Raw genomic sequence first — 20803 nt, 5'->3', positions numbered from 1 at the left:
ATAGAGTCGTCAAGGGCGGAGCGCCGCCCTGTGGCCCGGCGAGGTAGAGGGGGCGGAGCCCGCGCGATTAATAATTAAAATATTAAATATCAAATCAACACTTTAATGGTGTCCGACACCGAGGGTAGAGGGGGCCATATATTAACTCTGCAATAGCCTCTGCAGGGTCGGGAAAAGGGTCGGGGGGAGGGCACACGCACCACAAAAGGCTCTGCAGGGCCAGGGGGCTGTTCCTGACCCTGAGAATTGGGAACAACAGGACCAGGGTGGCTCTTCCCGATCCCGGGAACACCGAACACGGCAGGGATGGGAGGGCCGTTCCCCACGCCGGGAACGGGGAACGGATCACAGAGACACAAACGCGATGTACGGAGTCCTCCAGCCACGGCACAGGGAATCTCCTCCCGCCCCCCCGAGTCCGGATTTCCACAGCTGCATTCCCCACGCAGCGCCGGGAGAGGCCGGGGACGTGCCCGCCGCCGAGCACGTTTGGCCTTTGCAAATAAATGCAAATACATTCCTGGAGCGCAGTCATTTGGCAACAGTAGGAGCAAGCAATATGCTTGGAGAACCGATTTCCACGGGCCCACTGCACACTCTTCGTTCTCGGGCGACAACGGGCCACTGGCAGCGTTCTGCAAGAGATAAAACACACAACCTCAGCGGCAGGATCCCCTCAGGGACAGGATTCCCTCAGGAACAGGATCTCCTAAGGAGCAGGATCCTTTAAGGAGCAGGATCCCCTCAGGAACAGGTTTCCATAAGGAGCAGGATCCCCTCAGGGGCAGGATCTCCTCATAAACAGGATCCCCTTAGGGCAGGATCCCTTCTGGAACAGGATCCCCTCAGGAACAGGATCCCCTCAGATAGCACAGCAATGCTCGACTGAGGGTTTAAAGCCTCTGTGACACACAAAAGAAAAAAAATGGCCAGAAAGGAACCAATTTTCAGCCCAGGACAGTGGGGACACAATTCCTGATCTTCCCTCAGTGCTTCTGATCTTTTTCTATCCCGACCATCTGCTTCTACACAAACTTGCTCTTGAAGGATTAGTTTCAGTACCAAGAATGATATTTTGTGCTTTAGCATGGAAGAAGAACATCCAACACGTCAACAGTTGTCTCTGGAGCAGAAGCCCAAGGCAGCAGCTTTGTTTTCCATCATGTTTTCCTTTGTTTTCTATCCCCTTCCTCAGGTCCATGGCACGTCCTTGGAGGCAGCTGGGGAGCAGCTCAGCTCATCCCCACATTCCATGTGTCCCAGCTGCCTGCGGGGACAGGCTGCAAAATCCCTCCCAAGCGGCTGAGTTTCATTTTGCAGCTTTAATCCTGTTCCCAGAGCTCAGGAAAAGAATTCCTTACAAATGGTCCCACACAGCAGCATTGTTTGGTAAGATCTGAGGCGACTGTGAAGGATCCCTGGCACCAGGAGTGAGGCTGGAACCTCAGATGATCCACAGAAATCACGCAAACCAAGTGTTGGTGCTGGAGCAACGCAGGCAGATTTGCCCAAATACCAAAGTTAAGTAAACAGGGTCTTACCTGGAAATCATTAATTTTCTTAGTGAAAAGATGACGTGTTCTGAGTCACCTGGAAGAGCCCCAAAAGAGAAGGGTCAGCTCTGAGGCAGCATTCCCCAGGGAAGGGAGCAGGCACCCTGGTGTGTCCCAAACCCTCAGGGTACACCCAGCTCTTACCTGCAGGTGACCTTTGAGATTGGCCGGTGTTTTATAATCCCCCTTTAAAACCTGTGGGAAAGAGAACCTGGGGTCATCCCCTGGGGCACTGGAATCACCTCTGGGTCACTGCTGTCAGCCATTCCCAACCTCCCCAGGCTGCACCTTGAGTGCTCTGTCCTGCTCTGGGTCTCTCTCTCTAGGACAGACAGTTGGGGCATGTCCTGGGAAGAGAACAGAGCTGGGGAAGGACCTGGAGCACCAAGAGCAGCTAAGGGAGCTGGGGGGGCTCAGCCTGCAGAAAAGGAGGCTCAGGGAGGATCTTCTGGTTCACACAGCTCCCTGACAGGAGGGAGCAGCTGAGGTGGGGGGGAGGCTGGGCTCTGCTCCCAGGGAACAGGGACAGGATGAGAGGAAACGGCATCAAACTGTGCCAGGGGAGGGCCAGGTTACACTTCAGGAGGAATTTCTTCATGGAAAGGGTGGTCAGGCCTTGGAACTGCCCAGGGAGGTTTGGAGTCCCCAACCCTGGAGGCGTCCAAGGAACGTGTCTGATGTGGCACTCAGTGTTCTGGGCTGGTGACAAGGTGAGGATCGGGCACAAGTTGGACTCAATGGCTCTGAGAGGCCTTTTCCAACCTCAACGACTCTGGAATTCTGTGATTCTGTTTTCCCTGGGCGAGTCTATTTTCCCCCTGCTCTATCCCGATCCGGTTCAGGAGCTTCCCTTGCTCTGGAGGGCTCTGTGGCCCCCTGGCCTGTCCCCCACGGCAGTGGCACTCACTCTGTGCGTGTTGTTGACAACCAGGGGGTCGGGGTGGCCGTAGTTGGGGGGGTTGGCGTAGGGGTCGTAGCCGAGCCTGGCCAGCATGGGGGCGATGTGGGCCATGTCCTGCAGCACATCCCCCGGGATGTGCCCGGTCCATTTGGATAACGCCTCCATGTTCACCGGCTTGATCACCTGGTCTGTTGACCTCTCTATCCTGGGGAAAACAAAGGAGAAAAAAACAAAAGACACGATGGTTGGATTTCATGCACGTGCTGGGCTCACACACAACTCGCTGCCACCTCCACAGAGAGCCACAGGACAGGACCTTAAATCCCATCCCACTCCTTGCCACTGGCATGGACACCTTCCACTATCCCAGCCTGCTCCAAGTCCTGTCCCACCTGGCCTTGAGCACTTCCTTGGATGGGGTAGCCACAGCTTCTGTCCCTCACAGCCCTGCTCTGGGGAAACAGACCCTGGCAGGGGGTTCCACAGCTCCAGAGGCCGTGTTCTTCTGTTTGGAATCATGGAACTATTAAGGTTGGAAAAGCCCTCTAAGATCGGTGAGTCCAACCATTCCCCCAGCACTGCTACAGCAACCACTGAACCATGTCCTCAAGTGCCACATCCACTTTTAAATCCTTTCAGGGATGGTAACTCTTACCACTGTCCTGTTCCAGTGCTTAACTACCCTTTCAGAGAAGGAATTTTCCTTATTATCCAACCTAAACCTTCACTGGCACAACTTGAGGCTGCTTCCTCTTTTCCTACAGGAAGGATCCATCCTGCACTGGGACAGGAGTTTTCACCAGGACACCTCTGCTTATCAGAGGAAAACAATGTAAGATGTGTGGGCTGTAGCACTGATACACCCAGTGACCCCTATGAATATTCAAAACCTGATCTAAGCAACCTGGACCAATTTACTCTGAGCAAACAGGGAAGCAGAGCCAGCTGCATGCCCAGGGCATCCCAGAAAACTGGAGCAGCTGCATGGCTCCTGTGCCCTCACCACTGGGACACCAACAACTGATACGGAGACTTGGATAATTCCCTCACACGGCTGATTAAATTTTACTAAGGCTGACTTAAGCTTCCATTTAGAAAAGAAACAGCCTTAAATGAGGAAAAGAAAGTGGGAGAAAGTAAACGCCCCCCACACATGGAGAGGCCAGGAGGGAGTGCTGGGTGTGCCCCCACTGAGCAGGTATTGCTTTTATTCTGCAATACCAGCCCCAGACCTGGCAAGAAGTGCAGCTCATCATCATTAACAGCACAACTAATCACACCAAGGAGGCATCTGAGGACGGGTGGAGAAAGAGGCATTAAAGAGCTCACGTTTCAGAGCAAGCAGCTCTTTGCAAATTAGAGACTGAAATAATTTCTGCAGTGTCAAGAGAGATTAAACAGTCACCTGCTCCTGAAATCCTTGCTTGACAAGCTGTTCTGTGGAGTACAACAGATTGGGAGCATTAAAGGCATCTCTTACTCAGGAACACAAACCCCACTGCAGTACAATGTGCCGTCCCTCCTCCCCCAAAATCACACACAAAAAAATCGCACGCAAACCCCAGCAGTGCAGCTCTGCCCCCAGCTTTAGCCTGCTTTGTGTACTGAAATTACTCCTCGAAAAAGCTGAGGAAGCAGCCGAGACTCACTTGGAAAGGGACACCCCGCCGGGCTTCCCGATGAGCTCCTCGTGGTGCAGCACCGTGTCGCTCCAGGAGATGTCCAGGAACCTCATGATGTTGTGCATGGACTGCTCGGGGTGCAGCACCAGCTGCTCGTAGTAGACGGGCAGGCAGCGGGCGCGGCCGATCTCCAGGCACTGGGAATACATCACCTCGATGGCCTTGTTCCACTTGGTCAGGCAGTCCCGGTAGCTGTTGAGGTCGAAGCCGGCGATCGTCACCTTGCGCGTGATCATGGAGTGCACCGAGGCGCGCCCGTCCCGCACCATCAGCAGGAACTTGGAGTTGGGGAACAGCCGGGACAGGTACACGGAGGACTTGAGCGTGAAGGGGTCCTTGTTGCACAGGTACCTGGCGGGCTCGCCGTGCTTGGCGATCACTTCCAGGATGAAGGCCTGCATGGCCGCGTCCAGCACCTGGTCCGTCACCCCCGCCTCGTCCAGGCGCATCTTCTCGCGGCCGGACTTGGACCAGGCCTGGCGCATGGCCAGCACGCGGGGGATGATGCGGGTCTCCTCCCCGCAGCGCACCTCGGGGTGGGCGTCCAGCATGGCCCTCATCAGCGTGGTGCCGCTGCGGGGGACGCCGCCGATGAAGATCAGGGGCATGTCCTTGCTGTACCGGTACTCCACGTGGTTGGCGTCCACCATCACCAGCTCCTCGTTCTCGGGCCTCATCAGCCTGTGCCTCCTCTCGCTCAGCACCTGCTGGCACTCCAGGACCTGCTGCCCGAGGTGCAGGGTCACCATCAGGGCCGCCACCGAGCCCACCAGCAGCAGCACCCTGCGCGTGGTGACCCGCATCCTGCTCTCCTGGGCACAGGCTGGAGGCTTCAGCTCTCTGCTAGCGAGTGTCCAACCCCTCGAGCATCTGCAAGAGAACAGCACTGTCAGAGCAGCAGCGGGGCCAGCCCTGCTCCGATGGGATGCTGACACCATCCCAGCATTTCATCACCTCCTTCGCTTATCAGCACCTCCCAGGCTTGGTGCCTTACACCCAGCAGGTAATTAAAGTCTGCCTCGGTGCACACCCAATGAGAGAATTTCTGCATTGTTTGTGCTCCCAGAAACACAGGTTTATGGCTGGAGCAAAGCTCCAGGAACTTTTCGGAGAGGAGGGGCCTTGTATACTCAGGGAGTCCTTAAAACAAAATCTTTACAGAGAGCCTGTTTTGTCCCAGATGAAGCCCAGACCCTCGGTGAGGTTATTCCTCCCAAACCCAAGCCAGCACTCCAGCACTGCTCACCTCTCAACCACCTGCATCCTCCCTACATTTTGTTTAGCTTAACTCTGCGGTCACAGGGGAGGGGGAAGCTGAAATGAGAGAAAAACAAAAGCCTCTCATGCCAGCTTTAAGGGTCTGGGTCAGGAGAAACCGTTAGAATGAAACACTGACAAGTTCAGCCATCTGAGAGCCAACACGCAGCGTTCACCACCCTGCCCTGCCTCGGGAACTGACCTGACGGAGAAATCCGTGAAACTTCATCTGGCACCGAGACTTTTTGAGCTTTTCCACGGCTCGGCAGGACATCCAGCAGGAAGGCTGCAGCTTCTGCGAGTGCCCAGCTCAGCTGTGTGCCCGGAGGGACTCCCGGGAATGCTGGCACTGCTTCCCGCCCCCTCCCCCCCGTCCGCCCCAGTTGCGAGTGCAGGTTTTGCAATCCTCCCCTGGGCTCACCCCGGGATTTCCAGTTCTTTGTGATTATGAGGCTGGGGCAGGAGCTGAATGGAGTGGAAGGAATGGGCCGTCCATGGATTCTGTTTTGCTGACAGAGGCCAAAGAGCTGCTCCAGAAAAGCGTTTTCTCCCCTCCACGAAGGAACACGCTGTGCAGCAGCCCATGTGGAGCAGGGAGCAGGCAGGAGAGAGCCTGGAGCTGAGCAGTTTCCCTGCCAGGCACTCAGCGACTCAGTCTGCTCCCCCCTGTCAGTCCCTGACATCCCACTGCACCATCCTGGACTGCTGCCATCCACTCACGGGGTTTTATCCACTCCTGCCCAGGCAGTGCCTCTCTGCCAGCCCGGGGATGCCCTTCCCCAGCCCAGCAGCACGGCAAACATCACTACCAAAAGTATTTTTGTGGCTTTTTACTCCCTGGTCCACCCTGACCAGCTGCTTGGTAACATAACAAAGCTAAACAGCCTCAACTGCATCCCCAGGTATGAGATAAAGTGGGTGGATTTGTTGGGATGTAGATCAGAGGGACACCCAACAGCTCTGGCATTTTTGTGGCACCAAGCAGAGTCAGAGCCATTAACAAGACAAGTGCTGCTCCTTCCTGCTCTCTTCATCTGTTTCAGTCATGTAAATATATTCAAATACTCACCCCAAAATAATTGCAAATGCCACAAGACCCATTTCAATGGATGGCAGAGGAGCAGGCAGGATTTAGGGCCAACTGGAATAATTCGGGCGATGCAGCCCAAGACCGGCTAATTAGCAGCAAAGGCTGCATCGTGAAAGGAGGCTGGAGCACAGAAGTGCTCTGTTCTCCAGGAGAACCAGCTGACAGGGAGCAGTTCCCACCGAGATGCTCCAGCAGCTCTGGCTGAGCTGCAGAGGGAACAAAGGGACTCTCATATTGTGTGTGATGGGAGGGCAGCTGTGCCAGGGGAGGTTTAGGTCGGACATCAGGAGGAATTTCCACATGAAAAGAGTGGTCAGGCCTTGGAAAGGGCTGCCCAGGGGGGTGGTGGAGTCCCCATCCCTAGAATGGAACGCTTGGACATGGCACTCAATGCTCTGAGCTGGTGACAAGGTAGGGACCGGGCACAGGTTGGACTCAGGCTGGATGGTCTGGAAGGGCTTTTCCAACCTGAATGATCCTGTGATTCTGAGTCCCTGGAGACCACTCTGCCTGTCCAGCAGGCAGGACACAGCCCCCACTGCTCCCACCCAATGCCACAAGCATGGGAAAGGTCCCACTCTGTGTGGGGAGTGGGAAAGGAGCATGGCTTCTCCCCACTGCTGAGCTCTGGACTCTGGCTCTGCCCCTGCACGGCAGCCCCTGGCCCTGGGAGGGCTGGAATGGGACAAATTCTGTTGGGATCATCCTGGGATCACCCCAGTGTGCTGGGAGGGCTGAACAACATCCAGAGCGTGTCTGGCCACGGGCCGGGGGCAACCACAAACGGCCCAGCTGGTTCTCAGCTCTTTTGTGCAATTCTCCACTGAGAATTTCCTACAATTTATGGGCCTCATTAGTCTGTGAGGGAAGATGGATGGGTCATTTCCTCCCCAGCAGACACTGTGCTGGAATCATGGTGTAATTAGGTGCAGGGCTGTCTGAGCAGAGACAGCCCTTCCAGAGACAACACCCTTTCAGATGCCCAAGCTGGCTCTGAGAGCTTCCCACTCCAGCAGGAATTAGGGAGCTTGGACATGGCAGGACAGGGATGTGACCCAGGGCCAGGGGTTCTGGCTCTGGCCAGCATCAGGGCAAGGCTGGCACCCAGAACATGGAGGATGATGGGAACCAGTGGGGAAGTGACAGCAGAGTGACAAGAGGTCCTACAGGCAGCAAGTCTTTCCTATTCCCATTCTGATGGGACTTGAGCATGAGCAAGGCTGACACTGTGTCCTGCCAGCTTGTGAAAGCAACACAGGATCAACGGGGCACCAGTGGTGGTGTGGACAGATGTGCAACATCATCAGACAGATGTGCAGCAGCCACCCAGCATCCCAGGAGAACCACACATCCAGCTGCTTGCTCTTACCTTTCCCCCGAAGGGTCATTGTGCTGCTAGTTGAGCTTCATGCTGAACCTATGGCCACCAAAACACCTGATGGGGAAGAGAAGCCACAGTGTTGGTTTGTTTATTTAGCACAGGCATCTGCTCTCCTCCTCTGCAGCTTCCCCTCCTGCCCACAGCCTCCTCTGATCCCCAGGAAAAGGTGTTCCTGGTGGAGCTGATGGTCCCAGCTCACGGTCAGTGCAGACACCAGCACTGTTCACAGAACACAGCCAAACCAGGACACACAGAGGGAAGCAGCAGGGCAGCTGCTCTTTTAGGAAATGCAGCCTCCTGGGAGGGAGAGGCCTCAGGGGGACCCGAGCAGCCGGGATGATTAAAGCCCAGGAGATGACAATCCAACTGGGCACAATTCCAGCACACACCGACCAGCACAACAGCCTTGACCAGAGGAAGCAGCTCCAGACCTGCCTGCTGCAAATGCTGAAATCAGCCACAAGTCAGACTATGACCAGAGCCCCCACATCAGTGACAGTGAAAGGAGACAAAGCCCAGAGGACCTGCAGGCCTGGCAGGACCTCCCGTCTCCAGCCCAAGAAACAAAGCTCTCCAGCCTCACCACTTGCCAAGCACCAGCATGGAAATGCCTCCAGGTTGGGAACCAAACCCCTGGACACTGGGTTTCCTATAAGCACACAGCACCAGCATCCACAAGGACTGCTCTGTGCCAGGGAGCCCAGCAGCCTTGGCCGAAGCCATCCTGCAAGCACAGAGCATCCTGGGGACAGTCTGGGACATGGAGCTGCAGCAGAGACCCCAGAGGGGCCAGGACCCAGCAGGATCACAGGATGTCACTCTGCTCCCAGGATCACGACATGGGACCATCTTGGGGTCACTGTTGCTGGGACATTCCCAGTCAGCTGCCCCTGACTGCACAGCAGGTCCTGGCCCCACAGGATGTTCCTGAGAACATTTCCAGTAGTGACACTAATGGCTATTCCAGTCACCCGAGTCTCCCCTCCTGCCATCGAGTGTCACCGGCCCCTCCGCCTCAGCACTAAGGAGAAACCAGAGGGAAACTCCACCCAGCATGAACTCTGTAAGGGCTTATCCGCAGTGCAGGCGCTTCCCTGAGAGGCTTCCTGCCCAGCCTGGCCTCCATGGACCGCAGGATTCCTGCTCCTGACCAGGCTGCAGCTCCACGGAGCAGCTGCCACATCCCTGGATGTGCTTCTGCAGTGCTGAGGTGCAGGGACAGAGGTGGTTTAACAGCCCACCCGACTCACCCCTCTCCAGAAATGGCTCCAGCTCTTCCCCGTGCACAGACACATGGACAGACACATGGACACGCACTTGTTTGTGACTTCCTTCCTGATGCTGTGCAGGGCGTCACCACCAGCTGGGCTCCAACAACAGCTCCGACCAAAACCCCGACCAAAACCCCGGAGTGAAACCCCTGATCTTGACACCTGCACTGGGAACGGGTAAAAACCACCCCCAGAACAGCCTCTGTGCTGGCACAGCACCCTCGGCAGTGAGGAAACACCATTTGTTGAAGTGTTACAAACAACCACAAAACCAGTTTCTACGAGAAACCCCATAGGATCAAAAGCTGCATTTTTCTTCAAACCATTCCCAGAAATGATGGTCATAAAGTGCAGCCTCCCCAAAAGACGTAGGTGTGGCCTGGAAAATTTGAGCTCAATTTGTTGGTGCTTAATAAAAGGATGAGGATCTGCAGGCACCCTTGTGGCGGAGCAGCAGCAGAAACTGTGGTCAGCAAGAAATGTCCCAACATGTCCAACTCACATCTTTACAAATCAGCAATATTTAATTACTGAATTGATAGTCTCCAGTTCATTTACAAAAATAAACACAGCTTGCCTGAGGGCCACTGCTTCATCTCAACCTGAGCTCAGTCCAATGCTGGCACTGCTGATGGCAGCTCTGCTCCTCCTGGATGCTCCTGCTGGCCACTTGTACGGCATATTTCCAAACATTTCCCAAGTATCTCTCTTAGCAGGACTGGAATGCAGCAAGTATGGGGCCAGCCCCAATCTCCACCAGGAGCCCACAGAGGCACCACGGGGGTGGCTGTGGTCACTGAGTGCAGCGTCAGCCCTGTTGCACAACCCTCGTGCTCCTCCACCCCAGCCCTGCACAGACCGGGATCGATCCCATAGGGAACAGGGTCCAACCCACCCAGCCCAGTGGGGGGACAGGGGCTCTGCACGTACCTCTGCTGCAGGGGAGCCATGGCCCTGAGCCTTGGAGAGAAGATATGAAAATTAAGCTGCTGCACTCAAAAAAAAACACCCCACAACAAAAAAGAAGCTGCTATCAGCCACCACGTGGCAAGAGCGGGACCGCTGAGGACGGGTTTGGTGACTAAAACTGAAGCTGTACTGCAGGTCACGAACCCAGGGCATCCACTGGAACAGAGGCCACTTCCAGTGAAAACACAACCAATCCAAGTAAAAACACCTGTGGTCTGGAGCACTTCGGAGCTCTGTGTCCCTTGGAAAATCCCCAAACAGCACTAACAGTCCCTGTGGTTTACACTTGCACCGCCACCATCATCCCAGTGAAAACTAACAGTCAAAAGAGTCCAGGGATGAGTGTTCGAGCAGCCACCTCAGCACCTAAACCACACAGAGGCTGCTGCAGCTGCATCTTAGCACCCAACAGGCTCAGGGGGCAAAGGGGAATTTATTCTCACTGCTGAGGACCTAGAAAAATAAACCAGCAGAACCTGCTGCCCTGAGGATGAAGAGAGCGTGTGCCAGCTTCAAACACTTTCTGGCCCAGAAAAGCTGCAAGGTGAGAGCCCTGAGCCACAGCACCCATTCCAGCTGTGCATCCTGCCCTGCATCCCAGAGAGCCCAGCCAGGGCTATGGGCACTGTGTGCCAGCCAGCTCCAGCAGGCTCTATATCACATCAGCAGAGAATCCACAGACATTTCACAGCACAAACAGACTGTTGGTTTATCGCCTCAAGGCTGTTACGATTAGCAAAACATTTTATTATCCTGCTCAATGGTAGAGTGTTCCTCAAACAGTAAGAATCCCACCAATTTACAGTAAGTTTCCTCTGTCCATCCCTCGTTCCAAGCACGGCAACAGCATTTTATCCTCTCGAGATGGAAACCTCAGAATTCACCCTGCCAACCTCGCAGGAACACGGCCTTCAGCTCAGAGTGGCAGATTAATTGTGGAATGCCCAAGGGGAAAGCTGCTGGCAGGACACAGGGATGGAAGCACCTACCCACTCCCCAGCACCTGGCACCACATGGCAGCAGGGCTCCGGCACGTCTGACGTGCTTGTGCTGAAATGGGACACGAGCTCTGCACTTCAGAGGGAGCTCCTGATTTTTAATTAACCCACAGAGCTTCACCCTTCCTTAATTAATCTGCAGTTGCTGCCTCTGGGGGACACAGGCAAAGCCAGCACAGGTGCCCTGACCAGTGACTCCACTGTCCCACTGGAGGATGGGGCTCTGGGAAAGCACTGGGCTCTCCCCCAGCTCCTCTTGCCCAGGGAAGCTGTGGCTGCCTCATCCCTGGAAATGTCCATGGCCAGGCTGAATGGAGGTCAGAGCAATCTGGTCTTGTGGAAGGTGTCCCTGCCCTTGGAAGGGAGGTGGAACTAGAAGATCTTTAAACCCAAACCATTCCATGATTCTGTGACGATTCTATGATTACTCTCCATGCCTCTGACCAGGTCCCTCCAACTCTCACCCCTCATCCAGGGTATGTCCTGGGGATCCTCATGGGAGGGGGGCACTGGGCAAGGGCAGCTGGGGGTTGCAGCCCCCACCACACTTGATGCAAACACAGCTCTTCCCTCACAAAACTGCACAAACACTCCCTGCAAGAATGTGGGTGGTCAGAGCCTGCCATACAACAGGGAGAAAGAGAAGTCAGAAGAACTGCTAGAAAAAACACTAAGTATCTTCAAAAAATATTTTCCCAATCCACACGCCAAACCCTAAGTCTCAACAAGCTCCATTCTTGCACGCACAAAGATCATGATCTGCAAATAAAACGTTGTTTCTGCAAGACAAACCCCAAAACCTCAAATTTGCTTAAGAAACAAAATCAAAGTGTTTTATTTCCCCATGCAGCAGCAGCAGCAGCCCTGGAGGCGCAGCCTGAGGGCAGGGCAGGGCAGCAAGGATGAGGTGTCACTGCTCACCCTGCAGGCGGGGAGGAGAAGAGGGGACACTGCTGCACCTCCCCATCTTCCCCAGCTCCTCTGCTCGTTCTTGTCCCGTTTCCTGCAGCTCCCTCAGGAACACAGTCCCGAGCACAGGATGTCCAGCAGTGCCCAGCCACGCTCGGCACAACGCATGCCGTAACAGCAGGCATTTGGCGACTCCACAAAGCCAGAAACTTTGGGAAGCACCAGCACCCGCTTCAACAATGTGTGAGTTTGTATCCTCCCAGTCCCAGCCCCAGCGAGGACGGGCAGTGACCACCCCCAAGCCCTGGCACGGGAGAAGCCCTTGTGAAACCACTGACAGAAGAAACGGAACCGGGTCCTTCCGAGCCTGCGCCACGGCTGCCTCGGCAGCCAAAGGAACCCTGCACAGCACATCCGAGCGCCTTCCTGTCTGCACGGGCCCAGCTGGGAGCCCTGCTCCTCCTCTGCTGCCACTGCCATCTGCAAACGCTGGGCCACCAAGGCCCGTGCCCTGAGTGGGCCATGCTGGCCTGCAGCCAGCTGTGAGCACAGCTGCCTGTGGGAGGGTGGCTGCTTTGCCACCTCCCAGCACCAAGCAGGAATAGGAGTGCTGGAAAAGCTTTCCCTGCACCAGCCTATGGTCATTCCTCCGTGGAGAAGCACCTGGATGCTTCACAGTCCCTCCAGAGCCCCCAGTCTCAGTCTGGGGTCACTGCCTGGGAATGCACAGTGGGAAGCAGTTGCTTGCTTCACTTCCGAGTGCTGAGCGTTGAGCAACCCCCGCTGCTGCTCTTGTTTGCTGTTTGAGGGGACAAGGGGCTCCTGTGGCAGGGCCACCCTCTTGCCTGCACTCACACCGTGAGGCACCACAGCACGGACTGGGGATGAAAAGGGGGCAAAAAAAGGCATCATTCACCTTCGGAGAGGAAATCTTTGAGAGAATTCCTGCAGGAGTTCTGGAGGCAGACAGGGCACTAAAGGCTTGGAAAACAGAGCGAACCAAAGCAGGCAGCCAACACCAGGGCAAGCTTCTCCCGGGTTCTGTGTGCCTGCTGCCTGTGGAATCTGGAGGGAAATGTGCTCAGCTAAGGCATGAGGCTGAGGCTCCTCAAGGCATCACAAATTCATCATAAGGCGCATCTGCACGGTGCCAAATAAAACCACCTGCTGGGGGTTTGTTTTCTCTCTCCAAAAATCTTCTTGACAGTCCCCGCGTTTTAACAGCGCTCCTGCCATCCCACACATCCCCAAAGGCTCAGCGTACCCGTAACGCAAACTGCCTTTGGAAAAATCTCCTTAAAATAGCGACAGAAATTACTAATACAGTTTGTAAAACCTACAGGCAGAGGAGGGCAGTGGCACGAGCCTGGCCATGCTGGTGAGCCCATCAGTGTCCTGCAGAGACCCCAGGCCCCAGCCTGCCACGTCCCCCCACAGTGAAACTCCTCAATGCCAGCTGCTGTGGGCAGGACCCGCACAATGCTCAGCTCAGCTGCTGTCCCCCAAATTCCAGAATTCCAGGCTGCCTCTCTCGTGTGACTCTGCACAGATTCCCTGGGCTCCCTTTGGGCTCTGCAGCACAGCTGCTCCTGTGGTGCCACATGCAGCAGCCTCGGGGCACCAGCTGCCACTGGCACGCGATGGCAAACCCCGCTCGCAGGCGCCCGCGCTGGCACTTGACAGCTCCCCACGAGCACCCTGCAGCATTCCCACTAAACACACGGCAAATCTGGAAACCTGTTAGCACCAGTCATCGGGATCTCCCCACTCACCGTTGCCCAGTGCCCGAGCAGGAGGGAGCAGCACGGCTGTGCCGAGGGGGGGACTCGCCTCCTGAAACCGAGCCCAAGCAGCTGGAGGGGCCTGGCAGAGGGAGGCGTCTGAAGGGGTTTCAAGCTGTGAGATGATTTTTGGACAGAGCCCGAGCACGCAAACAAACACAGCGAGGGACAGAGCAAAGGCCTCTGTGATGTAAACCATTCTCTGCCTGCAGAGGAGGGCAGCCCAGCTCACACTGCCAGCCCCACTGCCAGCAACTCCAGCCACGAGTCCCAAGGAACCTGAGCTGGACAAAGCCTGGATGTCACATCCCTGCCACACAGGGCACAGCTGAGTAACAGATGGGCACTGCCAGAGGAGTGCCAGTGCTTTGGGCGGGCTGCAAGGTGCCAATGCAGATGCTCAGGAGCCCATGTGCACCCCGTGCCAAGGGGAGACCCACAGCCAGCCCGACTTCGGTGCTGCCAACATCTCTTGAGCCTCATGAGAGGCTGACGCTGCCTGAGACCCGCAGGCACAGCCTCTCACTGGGCACCCACCTGCCCAGGCCACCACACTCATCCTGGTACAGGAGGGCAGTTCCAACCCTGGCTGAGCTCTGGACACCTGGACAGATGGACAGCCCCAGCCCACGGGTGCTGCTGTGTATGGCAGTGCTCAGGTTATGGGGGCACAGCTTGGTGCTGGGCTGCCAGAGGTGTGCCATGGGAGCAGGGAGAGGGGAAGAGCAGAATGGGAGGACAAAAGTACGAGGAACACCCAGGGCTGAGCACCTTGTCCCAACTGCCGTGCATCCTGCACTATGTTCTGTGCACTGAGCATCCTGTGGCCACCTCAGCACACCCTGCACTGCACGGAGCACCCAGCACCACTCGTGAACCCGGCACTGAGCATCCTGCCCTGAGCACCGTGTACCCAGCACCACTCGTGAACCCAGCACTGAGCATCCTGCCCTGAGCATCCTGCCCTGAGCATCCTGCCCTGAGCATCCTGCACGGAGCATCCTATACCGGCCACCCAGCACTACTCTGAGCACTCTGCACCGAACATCCAGCACCGAGGACCGCTGTGTCCCCAGCACCGAGCACCCAGCACCGAGGACCGCTGTGTCCCCAGCACCGAGGACCGCTGTGTCCTCAGCACCGTTCTGTGTCCCCAGCACCGAGCACCCAGCACCGAGCACCCAGCACCGTTCTGTGTCCCCAGCACCGAGCGCCCTGCGCCGTTCCGATCCTGCATCACCGCCCGGCGTCCCCGGCACCGCGCACCCCCCGCACTGCGCACCGAGCATCCCCGCCGCTCCGCTCCCCGTTCCGCTTCGCCCGCGCCACCCACCGAGCCCCGAGCCGGTAGCAGGCACCGCCCGCCGCGCAGCCCGGCCGCTGTCACCTGCCAGCCGGCTGCGGGGTGACAAACGGCAGGGGCACAGGCGGTGGCCGGGCCGCTCCCCGCGCTCCCCCCGCCGCTCTCCCCGCACTCACCGGGGCCGCCGCCGGCCCGGAGCGCCGCGAGACGCGGCGACGTCACGCGCACGCGGGGCCGGGATCCCCGCCCGCCGCTCCGCGCGTGCGCCGCGCGCGCCCGGCACCGGGCGGCACCGGAGGGGAGCGAGCCCGGAGCGGAGCCGTGTCCGTGTCCGTGTCCGTGTCTCTATCTCTATCCGTGTCCCTGTCCCTGTCCCTGTCCCTGTCCCTGGCCGTGCCGGTACCGGCCGTGGCCGCGCAGCCGTCCCCGCGAGTTGTCAGGAGCGCTCCGCACCGCGCTGCCCGCGGCCTCACCGTTATCCCCGCTCCCCGCCCCTGTCTCGGTGCTGCCTGTGTGCAGCGCTGCCGTCACTGCTATCGCTGTAATTAATCAGCGCCGTCGCTAATTAGCGGTGTGGGAGCGCAGGGAAGTGGCACCCGAGGTGCCCCACTGGGAGGCAAAGGGATGGGAAGGGGGGGATGAGGCCGCAGAGAATGCCCGCTGGGGAGGGACAGCATCCGAGGGGGAAAAAAACCGTCCTTGAAAGTGATTTGGTCTTTGATTGACTGCAATTTCGATTGTTAATTAGTGCCCAGGTGGATCCCACCGGCAAGGACCCCTCGCAGCCCCCCGGATCCCGCAGATGGGGACAGAGCTAGCAGCCCACCCTAATTCCAGGGCACCCTGAGCCCCCCAACTTAGAGAGTCCCCACGGAGGCTCGTGAGGTCGGGCTGCAGGGCCTCTGCCACCCGCTTCTACCACACCGAGGGTCTCCTGTGTCCCAGCCCCAGCGCGGGGACATGAGATCAATCCCCTGGCAAAACCACCCTTCCGCCGTGTCCCACCCGGCTCCAGCGCAAGGCTGGCACATCCCCGCGCAAAGCGGAGCCGCAGTCATGCACCACCGACCCCCGAGCAGTTCTAATCTTCTGGTTTTTTTTTAATTTGCCTCACAAGGTAGAGTACATCCAGGGAATGTGCAATGTACAAGGAAAGTGCTGGGCAGGCGAGCGCGAGGGGAGGCGGGGGTGCCCCACGGGGCCCGGGACTCGTAGCTAGCAGGCGGCACGCTCAGTCGGAGGGCGCGTCGGGGGTGACAAAGGTGCCCTTCTGGTCCCACTGCATGTCCCGGATGCGGCGGATGGACTGGATCTGGGGCTGGAAGGCAGACCACTCATTCCAGTGTCGGAAGTCTCCGGTCTCAAAGAGGTACTGGTAGCCTCTGTAGCCAGGGTACTGGTACCCGACCCAACTGCAGGGAAAGCAAACAGAGGGTGCCTGAGCGGGGTCGGCCGATCCAGGCAGCAGCCACACGGCTGGTGTGAGCTCAGGAAGCCAGTGGGGGACAGGTTATGCCACCAGAAACAGCCATGCCACCACAAACAGCCGCACCACCCAAAGCAGCCATGCCACCAAAACCAACCACACCACCAAAACCAGTCATGCAGAGCTTTCTGTCTGCCTGAGAGCCCACGGCAGCCACTTGGGGGGGACAGGGAGTCTGGCATGAGGCAGCCTCGGCTGCAGCCCAGCTTACGTTCCACTGGGCACCTGCACGCTGCCCACGCGGTCGCAGAAGCCATAAGCCCAGAGGCTGGGCACATCATCCTCCTGGATTTCCATCTTGTTGCCCTTGAAGTCAGCAGACTCGTAGAGGGAGATTTTGTGGTCCTCAGCCTCCTAGGGAAGACAGAGGGAGGGTGTGCTGGGCAGTGTGGCCGAAGCCCTGGAGCTTTGCTGCAGCAAGGCATCGAGCAGCACAGCCCAGCCCTAAGCAGACCCCAACAGGGCTCTCTGCTCCTGAGCACTCACCATTTTGATGGGACGCATGGACATGAAGCAGTCGCTCCGGTAGCTGCTGGACCAGGTGTCCCAGCGAGGGTACTCGCCCTTCTCCAGGATGAACATCTCCCCACGCATGTTGGCCTGCTCATAGGCCACCCAGCTGGGGACAGAGGTGGGCAAAGAACGGGTCAGGTGCTGTTCCCTTCCTGCTCAGCCAGCTTGCAGGACAGTAGAGGAGGTCTCCAAAAGGGCTGTGGCTCTACCACCCTGCTCCCACTTTTCTCCCAGCCCAGGCACTGTGGCCTCTGCAGGGCCAGCCATCAGCTCCCAGCTGGAAGCTCACTGGTGTGTGAGTGTCCAAACCTGCAGCAGGCACCAGCATTCACTGTCCTCCTCTTCCTCAGCTGGGGAGCAGCAGGACCTCTGCACAGCTGGTGACCCCTCAGAGTCAGCTCAGGACTTGTTCCTCCTGCCCAGGCTGTGTAATCCTGGCACGTCTCACTGCTCCAGCACCAGCCAGCACTGGCACCCATCCCACTGCCAGGCATGGGCCTCACTCAGCTGCAATGTCACCTCTTTAGCAGAGCCACGAGGTGCTGCAGTGCTGAGAATGTCATAAGTGTGGGGCTTCAGAAGCCCCCGGCAGTACAGCAGTCCTATATTTGCTGCTTCCCCTTTCCCTGCAGAACAGCTCTTCCTGCAGATGCCAGCAGGGGTTTTCCTGCTGGCAGGAGATGTGTTCAGGTACACCAGGCTGCACAGCCTCAAGCTGACTGCTAAAGCTCAGCTTGGTTGTTTTGCTTTCCTCTTTCCCTGAGCACATAAAAATGGGTGCAGAGTCCCATTGGTGACCCTCAAGAAGCTTCTAAGGACCCCCAATGACACCCAAGTTCTCTGTCCTCCCAATTTCACCCTTTCTATGTCTAGTGCAGCTTCACAGGTATCATATCTGAGCTCCTTCCAGGCTGTTCCATCCCCCATTTGTTTCAAGAAGAGTTGGATATTCTGGGTTCCTAATAAAAAAGTCATCGGCGCTGCATGGTGTCAATCCAGGTCACCCTCCCAGTCCCTCAGGGATGCTGTCAGGACAAGCCATATCCTGTGCATCCTCTCCGCAGCACTACCAGCCCCCTGCATTCCTGGGCATGCTGTTTCCAGCCGGGCACGGCGGGGTGGGATGCTCTTTCAACATGGAGATCATCCGTCTGCTCCGTTATCTGCTTTGGGGATCGTTTTTGTCCCTGCCTGTGTCAACTGTTCCCACGGCTTTGAGACCTGCCCAGCCCCCTTGTTGCTGCTGGGCTGCCTGGGTACAGGCATGTGCTTGTCCCTGCCCGTCCCTGCCTGCTCCAGCCTGGTCCGAGGATCCCACCTCATTTCACCTTGACTTCTCTAAAATCTGCAAGTCCCTTGTATTCCATGGACAGCTCCAAGAGGCTGAAATGATGGACACCTTTCCTCAGCCCTTGGCTTTGCCTCTGGTGCCCTTTCTTTGCACGTGGCCCTGGCATCCTTCCCACCCATCCTCCTCAAAGGAGATCCGGGTGCCTGCCCTGCTCCTGTGCCGGCCCTGCTGTGCTCTGCCCAGGCAGCAGATAAATGCCCCTGCATGTCACATTGTGCCCAGGGTGCCCCCAGGGCTGTGTCCCCACCCACCAGGGACATCCCCAGGGACATGGCCCCCTCCATGGCTGGGGTCACTTACGGTCCAGAGGTGACAATGACACTGCGCACCCGGTCGAAGCCACGGTCAGCCAGGTTCAGGCACTCGGCAGTGAACTCCATCTGCCTGCCCTGGAAGTTCTCCTGGTCGAAGACAACGATCTGGGGGTGCAAGGAAAGGGTTGGATGAGGACAGGCATGCTCAGGCAGGCTGGTGCTGTGTGACCCTGCATGCCTGAGCCCACTGCTCCACATGTCCCCCGTGGCTCCCCAAGCCTTCCTGCACCTTCTCGGATCTGGTGCCCGCCCATGCTGAGCTGGACTCTGTTCATGGCCATACCCAGCACAGGCTGAGCACTGGAAGGTTCCCCCCAACAGCTCCAAGATGGCCTCATCCTGCCCCTGGTCTTGCTGCTGCCGGTGCCCACCCTGGTGGGAAGGAGCTGCTTCTCCAGGTGCTCTGTCTGCACTGTGGCCGTCTCAGCCTGGAACGATGTCACTGGAGCCCTCATATCACTCGCTCCCCATGCCAGCCCTGCTGCAGTGGCACGCTGACCTGGCATCAGTGTGGCAATTCTGTGCTGGCCCTGTCACCCCTAGTGTCCCTTCCACCTCTCCACAGGACCCCTGCATGCAAGGGGTAACCAGAGGGTGCAGGTGGCAGCAGCCAGCCCTGACACTACAACCCAGGGGAGAGCACTTCCAAAGCCTGTGGTCCCCAACAAGCTGTCCTGGCCAAGGGACCTTCAGACTGTTCCTCCTGCAAAATCCCGTGCCTGCTGTCAGAGGGACAGAGCAGGGACGGCATCACCCACACCTCCACACTCCTTTCCCCCGGAACAATCTCCTCCTGCCCCAGAGATGCTGCCCTTGTCCCTCAGCCCAGAGCGTGACCCTGCGCGTGGGGAGCCACTGGGCTTACCCTGAAGGCTTCTGGGGAGGGCTCCTCGCCCTTGCTGTTTGCGACAGGAGCAGGGTCGAGGGATGGAGTTGGCGCAGGAGCCGCCTTCTCCTTCTCATCCGCAGCCTGGCCGGGAGCAGCGGGTTTTGTGGTCTCAGACATCGCGGTGGTGGGCTCAAGTCTGTGACAGGGCACCAGCGGCAGGTTAGAGGGAGGCATGGAGGCACAACCCACCCCAGGAATGGTAACATCTGGATGGGGACTCTCAGTGGGGTGGGTGGGCAGGGCCAGCAGATGAGATGCTGGAAGGTTCTCCGCAGGCACAGGCAGGGGTCCTGCCTTCACCAGGGGGATTACAGGAGGTCCTGGAGTCCACACGCTCCTTCTGTGGTCAGGAGAGACCTGAGCACTGGGGGTGGCCAGGGATGGGGCCCGACGCTGTGCCAGGCACCAGGGCAATCCCCGACGGGGTGGACCTTGGAAGCCCGGGGGCTACTGGGGCAGCGTACGAGGGGTGGGAAGGGGACAGCCTTGGTCTGCTGAGGCCCTGCAGCTGGCACCCTGCTGTGGCCCCGCAGGTGAGTGTCACCAGCCGCTCCCCGGGGAGTGGAGGGCGGTGGGATGCTGAGCACAGAGGTGCTCCCAGACGTGACCACCACAGCGGTGGCCACGGCTTAGACCCTGAGTTTCCCTCTCCCCACCTCGGGTCCGGCTGCAGCCCGGTGCCCGGGGACTTTGTCCTCTTACCTGGGCAGCTGCTGCTTCTTGTTGGAGTGAGCGGGCTTGTGTTTCGGGGCGCCGCGAGGCCCCCACTTTATAGCCTGGCAAGGGCAGACCCCCGGGCGGGCGCACAAAGGAACTGCCAGCTCATCAGTGTCTGCGCGGCCGCCCAGTCATCACATCCTGCAAAGCGCTGGGCGAGCTGGAAGCCTCTCCCCGGCCCCGTGCCCAGCCGCTGAACCCAGCACTTTCCTTTGTGCCCCCGGCACAACAGAAGACCTGACCGTGCCACTTTGCAGCGCGCCCGGCACCAGCTGCCCCGCGTGCGGCCGCCCCGGCAGGGCATATATAGCCCTGGCACGGCCCGGCCGGCGCCGGCACCGGCACAGGAACACCTCCCCTGCCCAGCGCCCCGGGCCCGGGCCCGTGGTGACACCCCGCTCCCGGGCCGCTGATAGCAGGAGGTGCGGCAGCCCCGCC

The 20803-nt window shown here is 58.2% G+C and overlaps 2 protein-coding genes across 7 annotated transcripts; both read right to left on the bottom strand.

Annotated features, from left to right (window-relative positions):
- Positions 1-409: 409 nt before the first annotated feature.
- Positions 410-15317, bottom strand: TPST2 (tyrosylprotein sulfotransferase 2). Of its 6 annotated transcripts, none has more exons than XM_066331512.1 (7): positions 15272-15317; positions 7853-7918; positions 4104-5006; positions 2461-2659; positions 1698-1748; positions 1542-1590; positions 410-635 (listed from the first exon to the last, which is right to left on the bottom strand). In XM_066331512.1, exons 3-6 carry the CDS (start codon positions 4937-4939, stop codon positions 1561-1563), a joined length of 1116 nt encoding a protein of 371 aa, XP_066187609.1. In that variant the 5' UTR covers positions 4940-5006; positions 7853-7918; positions 15272-15317; the 3' UTR covers positions 410-635; positions 1542-1560. The 6 variants fall into 6 exon arrangements, with proteins under 6 accessions (XP_066187609.1, XP_066187610.1, XP_066187612.1 ...); XM_066331513.1 differs by lacking the exon at positions 15272-15317 and adding an exon at positions 15126-15261; XM_066331515.1 differs by lacking the exon at positions 15272-15317 and adding an exon at positions 10066-10297.
- Positions 15318-16323: 1006 nt separating this feature from the next.
- Positions 16324-19765, bottom strand: CRYBB1 (crystallin beta B1). Its single transcript, XM_066331086.1, has 5 exons — positions 19625-19765; positions 18746-18864; positions 17068-17200; positions 16793-16935; positions 16324-16507 (listed from the first exon to the last, which is right to left on the bottom strand). Exons 1-5 carry the CDS (start codon positions 19763-19765, stop codon positions 16327-16329), a joined length of 717 nt encoding a protein of 238 aa, XP_066187183.1. The 3' UTR covers positions 16324-16326.
- Between the last annotated feature and the right edge of the window lie 1038 nt (positions 19766-20803).

Source organism: Sylvia atricapilla, chromosome 17 (assembly GCF_009819655.1).
Source record: "Sylvia atricapilla isolate bSylAtr1 chromosome 17, bSylAtr1.pri, whole genome shotgun sequence".
NCBI classification, from domain to species: Eukaryota; Metazoa; Chordata; class Aves; order Passeriformes; family Sylviidae; genus Sylvia; species Sylvia atricapilla.
This window is presented reverse-complemented; position numbering and strand designations above follow the sequence as displayed.